The following is a 15,721-nucleotide window of genomic DNA, read 5'->3' on the forward strand; positions in this document are numbered from 1 at the left end:
TGTATTGGTATTTTTAATTACTAATTTAACCAAGATGACGTTTTTTAGCTGTGATATACGTAACATATACATTTGGGATAATAATGTTCAGTTATTTAAGTACGAGACGAGATCTCCTGTTAGAAAGACTTTGTGTTTTGGGGATCTTATGTTAGCCTACTAGCTAAACTAGTAGCATCTACAAAGTTATATGACAGCTACTGAGCTTCAAACTTATTAAAGTATTAAAGTAAATAAAGTATAATTAGCATGTAGCATAGTATTTGATCTAATCCCAGTCCCTTCTTTCTCTCCAGTCAGTTGGCTAACATGTAGCAGCTACATTACACCTCCCAGCAAACCTGTTGGATAAACTTTGTGTTTTTGGGCACTTATGTTAGCTTACTAGCTTAAAAATGTAACATCCACAAAGTTATATTACATCTACTGAACCTAGCTGAGCTTCAAACCTCAAATTAGCCATGCTAGCTTACAACTATCTAAGCTAGTAAGCCACCGAATGTCTTTGTTATGAATAATTAGCTTGTAGCATATTATTTTATCTAATCCCAGTCCCTTCTTTCTTTCCAGTGAGTTTGCTAACATTAAGCAGCTAAATTACACCTCCCATGAGTGTTTGTTGACCGCTAGCTAACTGTTGTCTGCTAACTAACACAGGCTATTTGCTAAAATGACAGAGAGTTTGACACCGGTTTGTCTTAAAACATAAACAGGGCTTCATATGTCTTTGTAATTTGGGTGCACTGACCCTTTAACCTCTCCTGTCCAGGTAAAGCAGAGCAGCAGCAAACAGCAGGATGAGCACGCTGATTTCCAAGAAGGCCAAAATGAGCGGCGACTGTTCGGTCCTGCACCTGGACGGCATCCCTGAAGACACGCTCAGTAAGGTACGTGACACCTGAGGGCGAAGTGTGTTTGTTGTTGTTGTTTTGTTCTGCTAACCATCAGTGGAGAGGGTTGTTTATGCTCTGAAATGAGACAAACATGAGAAAAGGTTCCAGTTTATACTTGTTTTGTGATTTGTGAAAGCTTCACGCTGCCAACGCTAACCCTTCACCATGTGGGGGACAGGTTGCCAGAACGACTGCATTAGTGTGCGTCCATAACTTTCCATCCACGTGTTAAAACTGTCGTTACGCAACACTTTGCCAGGAATACTCTCAGATTAAGAAATCACAGAGTTTATACAAAGTGTGACTCAGACATCAGGATCAGTCACTGAACATTCAGTGCCATAAAAAATGACTTGATTTCCTTCATTTTACAGTTTTTAGCTTCATGACCGCGAGTCACCAGGTTCAAGTTACTGTAAACCACCTCAGAGCCAAACCCAACTCCTCTTTGTTTATTTGAGTCAGCGTGATGTTTCGCTGCAGTCAGTCACTGTGATGTGTTTGTGACCAGCAGCACCGCCTTGTTCATTTCTCTGAAAGCCTCCTGTTTCATGGTTACACCCGTTCTCCATCACACAAACAGGAGGATCCTCCCGTTACGTGGTGATCTGGTTTCTACGCTGCTCATCACCACAAGACTAAATGTTCACAGACGTGGAAACAAGACGTTGTTTTTATAAGAGTTATTCGAGTACATCTACATTCCTTAATCACCTTTATGTAAAGTAGTTTTCAGTATTGGTGGCAGGGTACGCCACCCTCCTGCAGCCTCACTGTTTACAGCTCACTCTTATCAGACCTGCATTGAGTCAACAGACCACATTAACACTCAGGGTGGGAAGATGACGTCACGCTGCTGTTCTCCAGGATGCAGATCGTATAAACACGAAGAATCTGACGTTATTTGTTTTATTTCACTTCTCAACGATCAGCAACAGACGAGATGATAGACGGTGAAGAGCTGGAAGCTCCTTTAGACGTATTTCAAGGTAACGATTAGCTATCGTTAGCATTCAGCCACTTTCTAGTGAATATTTCTTTTTGATTGCATCGAGTTGAACTTCACTTCCATGTTGAATGTCCAAGATTTTATCGTGTGACATCATCACACGGTTGTTAGCCAGCTAGGAAGTGGTTGAATGCTAACGGTAGCTGTCGTCTAACGAAGATGTTGTTAAATCTTGAAATATAGTCCGATGTCCCTCGTTCGGTTACTAATCAATCAGGACAACAATTTCTCACACTCCCGTCATTTAAAGGACATTTAGCCTGGAACAGCTTCACATTCAAGCTTCTTCACCGTGAGCGTGATGTGAATCAGGTCTGTTACAGGAAATGAGATGTGTTTGTCACAAGTTTCGCTCTGACGGCAGCTGTTGCTGTTGCAAATGTTGCACATGTGACACTGCGACAGATTTTGTTTTATTCCCTCAAATATTTCAGAAAAAATATGTTAATGGCTTCAATATTACATGAAATCCTACAAAAAAAAAAGGTCAGCACTCAATTTGTTTTAATCGTCGTCCTCACTTGGGCTGAAGAAGTAAACTAAAAGTACAACAATTAAAAAATACAAGTAAAACTCCATTTTAAATTTTATATAAAGTACAAAAATATCAGCACCATTTTCCAGAACTTTATACTTCTACTCCACATTTCACAGACAAATCTTCTGCTTTTAGCTGCACTAACTTTATCTGATAACTTCAGTTATTATGCAGGTTGAGATCAAATAAAACAAAATATAATATTAATGTATAATTATCGTATTATTACATCAATAAGTCTTCACTGATCTACAGGGAGACATTCACAAGCTACACTAAATGAAGTAATGTACAGTATATAATATATAAATATATTGATGATTCACAAATGATCATAGTCCAGTAATATAATGTACAATATTCTGTTAAACCTTTACTTCTTGGTACTTTAAGTACTTTTGCAGGACTTAAACTTGTAGCAGAGTATTTTTAAACTGTGTAACTTTTACTGAAGTAAACGACCCGAGTGTCTCCAACACTGGTTCATCGTTACTGTGTACTTTGTGTATATTTGCACAGTGATCTACTGAATATTACAGGCAGGCTGAGGCCGATGTTAAATCTTGTAATGGTCCGAACCATCAGAGTCATAATGTGAGCATGAAGTCGGCCTCGCCTCCTCTGAGGTGACGGCAGGAACGAGCTTGTCGAGACAAGAAAGGGAGGAAATCATCTGAGGGGAGGAGGTGAAGACAGAGAGAGAAGAGGGGAGACGAGACCTGAACAAACACGCCTCTGGAAAAGTACTGCGAGAAGAAGAAATGTATGTTTGTATCCAAACTTCTGTCGCAACAAGCTCCAGTCCTGATCCTGATCCTGATCCTGATCCTGATCCTGGTCCTGGTGCTGCAGCAGAAACAGGATCAACTCAGAGACTCTTGGGAAATGTTTCCACAGACTGTTACATTAAAACAATGACAGCAATATTAATAAATCAACTTTATTTATATAAAGCAGGCGACCTTTTATGTGAACAATCCAATGTGCTTCAAACTAAATACAAATAAAAGAAACATGCCAAGAGTCGAGAGATTAAAAAAGACATGAGGGAAAATAAAATAACAGAAAATAATAACGGAACAAAATGGATGAAAGGCTTGTGTAGTGTGTTTTTTGTGTATTTGCCTTCATTTTTATATGTTGTTTGATAAATTCAGCACTTAAAATAGACAATGTTTCATATCTGTAACAGAGAAAACAGTTAACGCACCATTATTCAAAACCCTTCGTCTAAATAATGATGGTGGTCATGTCGATGTGTGTCAGTGAAGCTTTTGTAAAACCAAAAATACAAGAACAAAAGTATCCAGAAACTGTGTAGAAGATGCTTCTCTGGCTAACTAGCTAGCCGTCACATGCATATTAAATGCTTTTAAAGGATTTTGTTTTAAATCAGCTGGAAACATTAAAAAGTCAGCTGGATGAGGAGTTTTCCACCAACTCAATCACATAGTGTTATTTAGCGAGCTAGCCAGCTACATCTGATAGCATCTGCCGAGAAAAGTTGTCCTCTCAGCAGATTTAATCTGCGGCTGTCGTCTAGAGTTGAACCGCCTGCTCTTGTTTACTTGTGGGTGAAATCAAAGACCTGTAGTTACAGATATTCCTGCAGATTTTGATGGTAAAACCGTAAATGTGCCGTGTCCAAATGGATAGCTCGTGTAACGTTAGCAATCGTAACGTGAGCAGACAGTTAATCAGGAATACGCTGATCAGATTTGCAGAAATTTGCTATCTGAGAAGATTTTGTTTCCCTCGTAACGAGCCAATAGCTGATCTGATAACCAGATGAACGTCTGCCTCTTAGTCAGCTGCTGACATTTATTTGACACTGTATCTCCTTTATATTATCCTCATATGAATCATTTTGGGGGCATAGCAGCAGCAGGACTGTTGAAACTTGTCTGAGGTATGTCAGACGCTTATAAAAACAATGATGGTGAGAAAATCCAACCAGCCAGGCAGCCAAGGAAAATATCCACCATTGCACCATGAACAGGTTCTGTCTGATCCAGTCTGAGCCTCCATGTTGAAACCTGGATGTACAGAAACATGGGAGTCCCTGAACTCGCCCAGCGCTTTCAAAGACGTCCTGCCCAGACACATTTCACAGATTCAGCCACACAGCCGTGGAGGTGTGTAACTTCAGGTGTGTCTGGGAAAGCTTATAGGGGTTAGTTTGGTTCATTTGACCTGATGAAGACACAGACATCAAAAAACAATGTGAACAACAAAGTTAACCAAGACAACAAAGTGATTATAAACCAAACACAACCATCAACAGAAACAAACACACAAAGTTTTATGGTTATTTTATGTTATTTTAATGTTATTTTATGATATGTTATGTTATGTTACATAACATAATGTAACATATAATAAAATAACACAACATAACATAAAAAAACAAAACATATCATAACATAAAAAAATAACATAACATAATAAAATAACATAACTTAACACAACATAACATAAAATAACATAAAAATAACGTAACATAAAAAACTATTGTTGTGTTATGTTATTTTATTATGTTAAGTTATGTTATATTATGTTATGTTATGTTATTTTATTATATGTTATGTTATGTTGTGTTAAGTTATGTTATGTTATTTTATTATATGTTAAGTTGTGTTATGTTATGTTGTGTTATGTTATTTTATGTTATGTTATTTTTTTATATGTTAAGTTATGTTGTATTGGGTTGTGTTATGTTGTGTTATGTTATGTTTTGTTATTTTATGTTATGTTATGTTATGTTGTGTTATCTTATGTTGTGTTGTGTTATTTTATGTTATGTTATGTTATGTTATTTTATTATATGTTAAGTTATGTTATGTTATGTGTGTTATTTCATTATATGTTAAGTTATGTTATGTATGTTATTTTATTATATGTTAAGTTATGTTGTGTTATGTTGTGTTAAGTTATGTTATGTTAAGTTATGTTATTTTATTATATGTTAAGTTATGTTGTGTTATGTTATGTTAGGTTGTGTTATGTTATGTTTTGTTATTTTATGTTATGTTGTGTTATCTTATGTTGTGTCGTGTTGTTATGTTATGTTATGTTATGTTATGTTATGTTATGTTATGTTATGTTATGTAATGTTCAGTAAACAACATCCTCTTGCAATAAGTTTAGATCAGAAAATACCACAAATCTTTGCTGAAACAGTTCTCTAAAAACAAAACTCAAAATATTGAGTCTTCTTGTATTCTCAAGGTTACGTTTGACTTCATCATCCAAACAGAAGTTTACTTTGTGGCCAGTGACAGACAAAACTTCACAGACAACACAACTAATGCAGTCGATAGAAACAGTACACAAAGCTGCACGACTTCAGGCCGATGTGTCCTATATGCTCCATACCCTCACCCCTTATGTCTGAATGTCACCCAACCTGAGTCTTAATCCTGAATGACAACATAACAGCAGCTGATGAGTCAGCTCATATTTGAGTGATGAGAGTGGCTGTTTGTAATGTTTCTGCTCATTTTGTGTCATTTCTTTGTTTATTATTTTAAGATCCTCGACTCACATCTTCCTGGACGAACCAGTCGGACCAAAAGTTAGATTTAAAGCACACGCTGCTGATCACACCTGTATGTTTCTCTTTAAAGACCAACACAGATGCAGTTTGGTGTTTACAGCTTTTAAAAGCTGTGCAGAGTTTTTGTTTCCAGCTTTAAAGGAAACAGGAAGACACATGTGAATAGTTGCTGCCATCTCCAGAGGATCATTACATGCTGTACCAGCCAGGCCTCTTCCTGCACAACATGACTCAGTTAACAGAAACAGAGTCGACACATACGAACATTTTTATTTACTGCAGGTCAAACGTGTTATAAACTGAGTGGTCGGCAGTTATAGGGATGAACATCAATATTATATTTTGTCTAATTTTCAGACTGACATAAGATCTGTGGACCAGGTGATGTCTGAGGATTAATGGTTGAATTTTACAAAATATTTTACTTTTAAGCACAGTGAAATTACAGGATGTAATAAACTTTCAGCAGGACAAAGACAAACACCTCTTCAAGAGGGTCGAAGGGAGGCAAGAGGTGTTTTTTATTTGTGTGTTTTAAAACACTTTTATTGAAGAGTATGAGGACACAACATTGTAGTAATTAAATATAAACATTTTATAATACAAGATTTACAAGTGAGTTAAAGTGCTTTTAATGATGAGTTCTGAATGGAATAAAAAAAAAAACACATAAATAAATATAAAAGAAAATAGAAGGAAATAAAGCAAAAAAATAAAATAAATGAATACATTTGTTAAAATAAATAACACACAGCGGGTAAAGGTTCTGCATGAGGTGACCTCTGAGAGTCAGAACCATCAGTGGAAGTAGAAGAAGAAGAACTCAAGTCTTTAAGTGTGAAATACTTTGTTAGAAGTAAAAGTCTACATTTAAAGTTAACTAACTTAACTACTAACTACCTAAAGTAAAAGTAATCATAATGCAGAATGACCCGTTACAGAATAATGTTTGTTATATAATTGGATTAATTATTGATGCTCATCACTTTAATGTTGCAGCAGGTAAAGGTAAAACTTGTTATAAATATTACTGCTGCAGATTGTGAGTTTCCCGTCTTGTGCATCACTGAAGTGTTATTGATATAATGGTTACATAACTTATTTGTTGATAATATTTTGTGTTATTATTTAACAAAACGATGAAAAACAGTATAAAGTATAATATCCTCCACTGAACTGCACTGAGAATGGAAACACTTGTGTAAAGTACAGTTATAGTACATTGTGTAACATTTAATCGCTGCTCTTGTGTATTGATCATTTCTTTATTTCACAATCACTGACTCAGACCTGTCAACCAATCACTGAAGGCGATTAAGTCCATTCATGAAACGTGATGTCATCACAGCTTGAGGTTCAGCCTCGCCTCGTCTCTTTGTTCTGATTTACTGGAACTTGAAGGATCACAAATCTGAATAATGATGATTGTTTAATTATAGTTTCATTATGTTATTAAGCAGCTGCGTCAGAACATCAGCGACCAGTGTTGATGAAACGCTGCCATCTTGTGGATTGATTATATAAAATATACTTTTTAAAAAAAAAATTTTTCATTATTATTTTTAATAAACTGATTTAAATCACCTCATTATTATTATTATTATTTTAAGTTTATTATTTATAGAAAGTATAATAGGACTTTGTGTGGACAACAAAAATGTAATATTAATTTTTATTAGTGTGTATGTAAATCAAATTTTAAAAAATAACAGCGAATAAACAGACTAATGCAGCAAACTTGGACACATTATAATTTAAGGCAGCTCAAAATAGAAACTCTCTCTGTTTCTATTTATTTGTTGTTGTCAGTTCAGTTTGTCCAGTTTGCACAAATGCAAATTGACACGTGTGTGTATTTGTGTGTTTTGTGTGTGCAGGTGCAGGACTACCTGGAGCCTTTCCGTCTGTCTCTGGAGAAGCTGCAGGAGGTTTCTGCTCGGCTGAGGAAAGATCTGATTCGAGGTTTGGGGAAACACAGTCATCACAAGGCGGCCGTCAAGATGCTGCCCACGTTCGTCAGGGCCACACCGGATGGGACGGGTGAGGTTTTACTTACACTGATGGAAAGTTACATCGTTGTTGTTTAAACCAAGAGGGTCCAACTGTAGACGACACATCTGGGGACTTGAAAGTGGTGGAAAGAAAGTGGAATCACTTCCTGTCTGCTCCAAAGTTATAAAAACAAATAGGCAGAATAAGGATAACGAGGATAAAGAGGAAGAATGAAACGTTCAAACATACTCCAGCTTTTTCATCTACACTTTTCACCCTTTCGTCAACCGATCCGTTGTTTCTCCCGGCAGAGAGCGGCGACTTCCTGGCGTTGGATCTCGGTGGAACAAACTTCCGAGTGCTTCACGTCCGTGTGGTGGAGGAGGAGCAGAAGATGCTGAAGATGGACAGTCAGATCTGCGCCATCCCACAGGAAATGATGCTGGGGAGTGGAGAACAGGTGACACAAACAAAAACAAAGCAAAGTAATGTAACAAAACAGAAAGGAAGACATGAAAAACAATGTTCAGGTTCACACTTTCATTTGGGAGTCCACTTTGCAGAACTTTTACATCTACAAAAAGCTTCACAACACAATAAAGTCGTGGTTTACCTCATCAGGACGTCTCTACTGTCTGTTTACGTCTTGTGAAATATTTAAGATGTCACGATTAAAAGTCCGTCTGTCTCTGTGCAGCTGTTCGACCACATCGCAGCCTGTCTGGGTGACTTCCTCGTCTCTCAGGACCTGAAGGGACACACTCTTCCTCTGGGCTTCACCTTCTCGTTCCCCTGTGAACAGCTAGAGATCGACAAGGTCTCACACACACACACACACACACACACACAAACACACACACAATGAGCCTCATGTAAAAAACATTCATACGAACAGATTTGTTATAAGAGAATTTGTTGTTTTTACACATTTTCTGGTACTTTACATTTTCTCTGAGGTAAGAAAGAAATATGCAAATGGTACAGATCTGTCATACGAGTCGTGTCAGCCGTCTGCAGTGGTGGAAAGTAACTAAGTACATTTACTCACACGCTTTACATAAGTACACTTTTGAACTTCACTACATTTGAAAGGGAAAATATCTCACTTTTTTACTCCATTGAACAAAGATTTTTGCACACAAAACACGTGACAACGTCCAAGTAGAGTTGAGTCGATTAATCCTCAGGCAGAAGTTACTTTAATCATCATGAGATGTTTGAAAAACTTTTGTGCTTTTAAGAGTTTGAATGAAAAACTCATCAGAGGAAAACAAGTTTGGTTATGAAAACGAAATGTGTCGATGTTGTTAGAAGGAGATTAACTCGTTCTCTAAAAAAACGTGACGTTTTTTGTCTTTTGTAGTCAATTTTGGGAAACTGTGTCTCCGCAGAGCATCCTGATCCGCTGGACCAAAGGCTTCAAATGCTCCGGCGTGGAGGGAAAAGACGTGGTGAAGCTTCTGAAAGAGGCCATTCAGAGGAGAGGGGTCAGTGAGAGCTGCACCGACGAGTCGATTGATTATAAACCTGCCATACCTGATTTTTTTGTTTGTTTGTTCAAACTTAAAATCAACGTGACGCTCTGCAGTTTCTCCTGTATCTGTGTGTGTGTGTGTGTGTGTGTGTGTGTGTGTGTGTGTGTGTGTGTTTGTGTGTGTAGGCAGGTTATACAGATTATAAATAGGAAGGACGTAAACACGCCCGTCTGTCGCTGTGTGTCTCTGCAGGATTATGATATAGGTTCAGTTGCCATGGTGAACGACACGGTGGGCACGATGATGAGCTGCGGCTACCGAGACCAGAGCTGTGAGATCGGCATGATCATCGGTAACCTGATCAATAAGTAAACAGCGACAGGAGGTCGTCCATTAAATCATCAGACTTCAGTCTGACTCTGATAGTGTAGAAATACTTTATCACAAGTCAAAGTACTGCTTTCAAAATGTAGTATAAGTAAAACTATTTGCACCAAGATATACTCATTGCTTATTTTTAATCACTTTACAGGCTCCTGTGTAGCAACTAGCGATTATTTTCATGATCCATCAACCTGTTGATTATGTTCTTGATTTATAGATTAGATGTTTTCAATCAGTGTCGAAGAAGACGTCCTCAAATGTCTCGTTTTGTCCACAAACCCAAAGATGTTCAGTTTACTGGCACAGAGCAGCAAAGAAACAACAAAGTGTTCATATTTAAGAAGCTGGATTCAGAAAATTTGGGACATTTTTTCTTTAAAAATTACATAAATCAATTATCAAAATAGTTGAATTTAATAATTTTCTTGAGATCTCAAGAAAACTATTCCCTTTTTCTCAGGAAAACAATATTTGTTATTCTTTGTTAAAGACACACAATAACATGTGATCTCAAGAAAATGTTTAATTTAACACATTATTATGGGAAACCTGAGAAAATAACATCTTTGATTCATGTCAGAAAATGGTGAAAAATCTTTCCCAAAGCTCAGGATGACGTCGTCAAATGTTTTGTTTACTGTCAAGAAATCAGAAAATATTCACATTTAAGAAGCTGAAATCAGAGAATTTGAGACATTTTTATCTAAATAAATCACATAAACTGATTAATCGATTATCAAAATAGTTGGTGATTAATTTAACAGTCGCGAGCAAATCAATAAATCACTGCAGCTCTATTTATCTATAATAATACATCATCATTTATTGATATTGATTTATAATCTGTATCAATAATTTAACAACCTCAGAGAATCTGATTCACTCTCTGTCCTGCTTCTCTTCTTCTTCTGCAGGAACAGGAACCAACGCCTGCTACATGGAGGAGATGGCGAACGTGAAGCGGGTCGAGGGCGAAGCCGGCCGCATGTGCATCAACACCGAGTGGGGCGGCTTCGGAGACGACGGCTGCCTGAGAGACATCCTGACCGAGTTTGACTCGGAGGTGGACGAGACGTCCATCAACCCTGGCGTCCACACGTACGTATGAAGAGCATTTTGAAGATGTTTTTCTGCCTCCAGCCTCCAAAATGTGAAGATTTGTCAACCAAGAATAAATGTTGCTAGTGTGCATAACTGCAAACCACAGATACGTTGCAACTTTACGTTTCTTTATGTTCAGTTTTCAGTTTTATGCTGTGTCAGCGCTGCTTATGATCTGGTTAGGGTTCAGAAAAGATCAAGTTTTGGCTTAAAATACCTGCTTTTTCAAGAAGACGTCATTTTATTGACGGTAAACATGTCAGATTTTTAAAAAAAGACAGCAAACATTAACCAATATAGGCTTCTTCTTTGTCGTCCCCAGACTCCCTTGAAAAATCGCTCGATTTTGTGATTTGTTGTGTTTAATGAAACTTTATAAACTTTGTGAAACTCTGTTGACAAAAAATTCTTAATCACTCGGGCCTCCTCGTAAATTCGGCAAATGTTCAACATTAACTTTTTTCTTTCTTTGTGTAAAAAAACACGTTGTGTCATTAAGATTCATCCTCTGGGGATCATGAATGTCTCACAACAATCCATCCAACAGTTGTTAAGATCAGAAAATCAAGATAAAAATGTGTTTTTTAAAAGCAGTTTGTTAAAATCTGGTGTCTTGTCGTCTCGTTGCAGCTTTGAGAAGATGATCAGCGGGATGTATTTGGGGGAAGTCGTTCGTCTTGTCCTGGTGAAGCTGACGAAGGAGAAGCTGCTGTTTAAAGGACAGACGTCAGACGATCTGCTGACCCCGAACAAGTTTCTGACAAAGTTCATCTCTGAGATCGAGGAGTGAGTGTCTGACAGAGAAACACAGATTAGTCTCTCTCAAACTAAACTACGTTGTTTAACTTAACATTTTGTTTCCTCACTGAAACATCCTCTCTGATCCTCCATGTTGTCGTCACTTCCTGTCTGTGTCCGTGGTTCAGGGAGGACAGCGGTCTGGAAAACACTCAGAACATTCTCACTAAGTTGGGTCTGAAGTGGGACGACGTCGACGCCCGCGTGGTGCGTCTGGTCTGCGACACCGTCTCCTCGCGCTCCGCCCGCCTCTGTGCCGCCGCCCTGGCAACGCTCGCCAACCGCATCCGCGTCAACCGCAGACTGGACCATCTGAAGACCACCGTGGGGGTGGACGGGACGGTGTACAGGAAACACCCAAAGTAAGACAGAAGTTATTTAAAATGATTCAAACTGTTTTAAATTGAAAGGCAGATGATGTGTTTGGTTGCAGTTAAAGGGTGAAACTTTACTGTAACGGGACATAAAATGATAACAAATTATTTATTACACATATAAACTGGCCTTCATGAAGGCCTTCATGAAGGCCAGTTGGGTCAACGACCTACAAGTGGCCCTAACGACTCTGTGAGGACACTCCCACACAGAGTTTAAAAGCCTGCGACTCCCCTCCAGTTAGTTAGAGCTGAAGAAGCCTCTTGGATCAGAGGTGAAACGTCTTCGAGAAACTGAAACAGGTCCAGTTGTCTACGATACAGCACTTAGAAATATTTAACGTTGTAGGTCCCGGTGACAGCCATAGATCCTTAAACCGTTTTGATGGTAGAGGCTCCAGGAGGCTTTGAGGTTGAGACTAGTCCAAACATGAAAATAACAGAAATATAACATGAAAATGTTACTTGAGGCCATTAAATGTCACACAGTTCGATCTGACCTGCTGATAACACTCATTATCCTGTCACATTAACAGCAGATGATACGTTACTGGACGTGACAGTGATGTCGCCTCGGGGCTTCTTCAGAGCTCAGACAGATATTAAAATGCAGTTTTTGCTCTGCGTGCAGTCTCTGATATGACTGAGTATAATTTTCACATCATTTACTCAAAAGCCACATTTGATGGGAGTTAGTTGTTACTGAAAAAACAACATTACGTCCAGTTGTTAAAACAAATCCTGTCATTTTTATGTTTTTTGGGGTTTAAGTCGAGCTGTCATTGAGCCGAGGACGAGAGGAAACAGCCTCTTCTCAAATGAAGCAGCAGGAAGTCCTGAGTTTGTTTGTTTTCTCTGAGTTTTTGAGAAGACGTGAAATGATATCGACGTGTCGGTGCGAGCCGGCAGGAGGTGGCGCTGGTTGTTGACACCCTGACAAACTTCCTGCCTTTGTGAGAAGAGAAGAGCAGCGTGTTTGAGTCAAATCTGTTCCTGCAGGATTATTTCCCTTTAATCTGTTTAACGACGCGTTTCTGCTGCAGATCTCTCAGTATTTAAATTATACCGGCACTAAACTGGAGTTTTTATTCTGCGGTATCATGTTCAACCCTCGCTGTTTATTATATTATGACCACATTAATATATGATGCACGTTAATCTGCACTTCACTGAGTTTCTTTGTCTCAGATTTTGTTAACGAAGTCGACTCTGATCTAAAATCATTATGAAATTATGAAATAATATATTTTATACTCTCTTCCTCCTCCTCCTCCTCCTCCTCCTCCTCCCCTCTGTAGTTTCAGCGAGGAGCTCCAGGCGACGGTGTGCCTCCTCGCCCCCAAGTGTGACATCACCTTCCTCGTCTCGGAGGACGGCAGCGGGAAGGGCGCTGCCATGGTAACAGCCGTGGCGCAGCGGCTGGCTCTCCAGTCCCGACTGTTAGAGGACAGTGACGGTGAGGACGAGGATGAAGAGGAGGAGGAGGAGGAGGAAGACAAATAAGAGCAGAGGGGATGTAGATGATGCACAAACAGAGTCTGAAAGCTTTTTTCTGTTTTTAAAGCATAAAATATATTGTTAATCTTTATGTGAATAAGTTTCACTTCACTTTCACTTCCTGTTGAAAACTCTGAAATGTTTTTACATTAAAGATTCTTCGTGGAGTTTCTGACCTCGAGTTGTGTTATAGAGCTTTTTTATGTCACGTATCCATGTAGATTAACTACGTACTGAATCAAAACAACTCCCTCCTCTGACTCCTGACAAACCACAGCGACCTCAGCCTCCACCTTGTGGTGATTTTCTCGTCTTTTACTTCACTAGAGGTCGCCACCGAACAGTTAACATAAACATGTGTCTCGCGCGGGGAACCTATATGTTGTTGTTGTTGCCGCCTGTTTCTTAGTTTTCTTCTGACTTTCATACAGAAAATGTGCTTTGGATTATTGTTAATGTGGCTGAGAACAAACAGATACAATCAAATATGTTTACATGAGAATCCAGCAAAGACAGATTTATATCATAACATCACAACACCTGGAGAGGGCATTAAAAAACAAAAAACAGAAAATAGAGTATAATAAAAATGTGCATATAAGTATTATTAGGGATGCACGATATGGATTTTTTCAGTCGATACAATAACAGATAATTACCTGACTCCCACGGCCGATACCAATAAAATAACCGAGGATTGAAACACCTGAGTGTAAGAAAAGCTCAGGTGTAGCGAGCAAAGACGTTTTATTTCATATTCAGTAGCTGTGATGAGATTTTACACGACATGTGTGTCACGCATCCTTAGAAATGATTGTGGGTTTGGAAACTTGATACTGTTTCCTTGGGTTTGTATTATTTCATGAAGCTGCACCGCTTTTAAAGAAATAAACAAAGACGTTTTATTTCATATTCAGTAGCTGTGATGAGATTTTACACGACATGTGTGTCACGCATCCTTAGAAATGATTGTGGGTTTGGAAACTTGATACTGTTTCCTTGGGTTTGTATTATTTCATGAAGCTGCACCGCTTTTAAAGAAATAAACACAAAAGTAATATAATTTTTATCAGGTTATCTGAATTCGTTTGAGGTTTTAGCTCCTCGGCTGTCTTTACGTTCTTAATCCGATGATTGTTTTTGCAGTCGGCTTCCCGATCACTGCTCCGTCCACACTGCCAACGGTGCAACACTGCGGCTTTAATCACAGTTTGTTGCTTGTTTCTACAAGCTTGTATTATTACAGTTATCCTATAAAAAAAAAAAAGTCTCTGTTGTATCGGGAAGAAATGAGTCAGATGAGATGAGTAAGAGACATGATGAAAAAATTACTAGAAATCAACCTGCCAACAAGAGCTTCAGTGTTTTTAAAGTCGTTTTCGGTGCTAAACATCTGCTGTGTTTGTTTCACGTTGGAAATAAAGGGACATTTATCAAACATAAGGTGGTGTTTGTTATTTGATCCTGATGTATGGACAGAAAAAATCAATCAAATTAAAATGAAGAAAAATATCTGATTTCTTACATTTGAGTATTTTTTTGTGTACATTCCTGTCTTATAAAGTACAATTAATCCACAACAAAACATGCACGTGAATAAAAATAGAAAGGAAAAACTACATGTTGAACCATCAAATCAGAATAAAGAATAAAATCTGATGTTTTTACATAAATTAAACGACCTGAAACGACCAGCTGACTGACAGAAAATGAACTATTTTTATAATTGTTTCAGTCGTATTGATACTTTTTCTCCAGTAAAGGATCTGAAAATGAAAATCCCCCCATGAGAAAACACAGCAGACAGCTTGATTTGTCTTCATATTAATACACTCAGATGTGACTAAACTTGAGTGTGATGTCTTTTTTAAATTTATTTTATCACACTTCATTTTCACAAGATCGAAGGTGCTTCCTCGCCTGACGTGATCAGCATGTTTCTCTGCAGAGAAGCTGTTTGCAGCAGCAGCAGCAGCGGTGGTGAATCTGCTGCTGCAGCTCTCACTGACATGCAGAGGACAAAGTGGAGCTGCAGCCTGAAGCCTGTGCTGCTGCAGACGGTCTGCTGCAGCCTGAAGCCTGTGCTGCTGCAGACGGTCTGCTG

The 15,721-nt window shown here is 38.4% G+C and overlaps 2 protein-coding genes across 2 annotated transcripts in view; one reads left to right on the top strand and one right to left on the bottom strand.

Moving 5' to 3' along the window:
• Window positions 1-831, bottom strand: part of ncf1 (neutrophil cytosolic factor 1) — a 40,615-nt gene extending 39,784 nt beyond the window's left edge. Inside the window, exon 1 of the mRNA XM_084374202.1 lies at window positions 749-831. The gene's annotated coding sequence lies outside the window, so the exon portion shown is untranslated. The remainder of the gene's footprint in view (window positions 1-748) is intronic.
• On the top strand, window positions 767-15,141 carry LOC311269790 (hexokinase-2-like). Its single transcript, XM_084374201.1, has 10 exons — window positions 767-887; window positions 7,874-8,036; window positions 8,300-8,448; window positions 8,686-8,805; window positions 9,380-9,475; window positions 9,716-9,815; window positions 10,762-10,945; window positions 11,579-11,734; window positions 11,875-12,108; window positions 13,419-15,141. The coding sequence occupies exons 1-10, from the start codon at window positions 798-800 to the stop codon at window positions 13,621-13,623; spliced, it is 1,497 nt and encodes a 498-aa protein (XP_084230327.1). The 5' UTR covers window positions 767-797; the 3' UTR covers window positions 13,624-15,141.
• Window positions 15,142-15,721: the final 580 nt, after the last annotated feature.

The sequence above is a fragment of the Pagrus pagrus genome (genome assembly GCF_965226575.1).
Source record: "Pagrus pagrus genome assembly, chromosome: 14".
NCBI lineage: Eukaryota > Metazoa > Chordata > Actinopteri > Spariformes > Sparidae > Pagrus > Pagrus pagrus.

Excerpts from the sequence above, each read along its gene's own strand:
- LOC311269790 (XM_084374201.1), top strand. The coding sequence starts at position 798 with ATGAGCACGCTGATTTCCAAGAAGGCCAAAATGAGCGGCGACTGTTCG. Across the intron at positions 8,449-8,685 it reads TGCTGGGGAGTGGAGAACAG|CTGTTCGACCACATCGCAGC; the intron begins GTGACACAAACA and ends GTCTCTGTGCAG. Across the intron at positions 9,816-10,761 it reads TGAGATCGGCATGATCATCG|GAACAGGAACCAACGCCTGC; the intron begins GTAACCTGATCA and ends CTTCTTCTGCAG.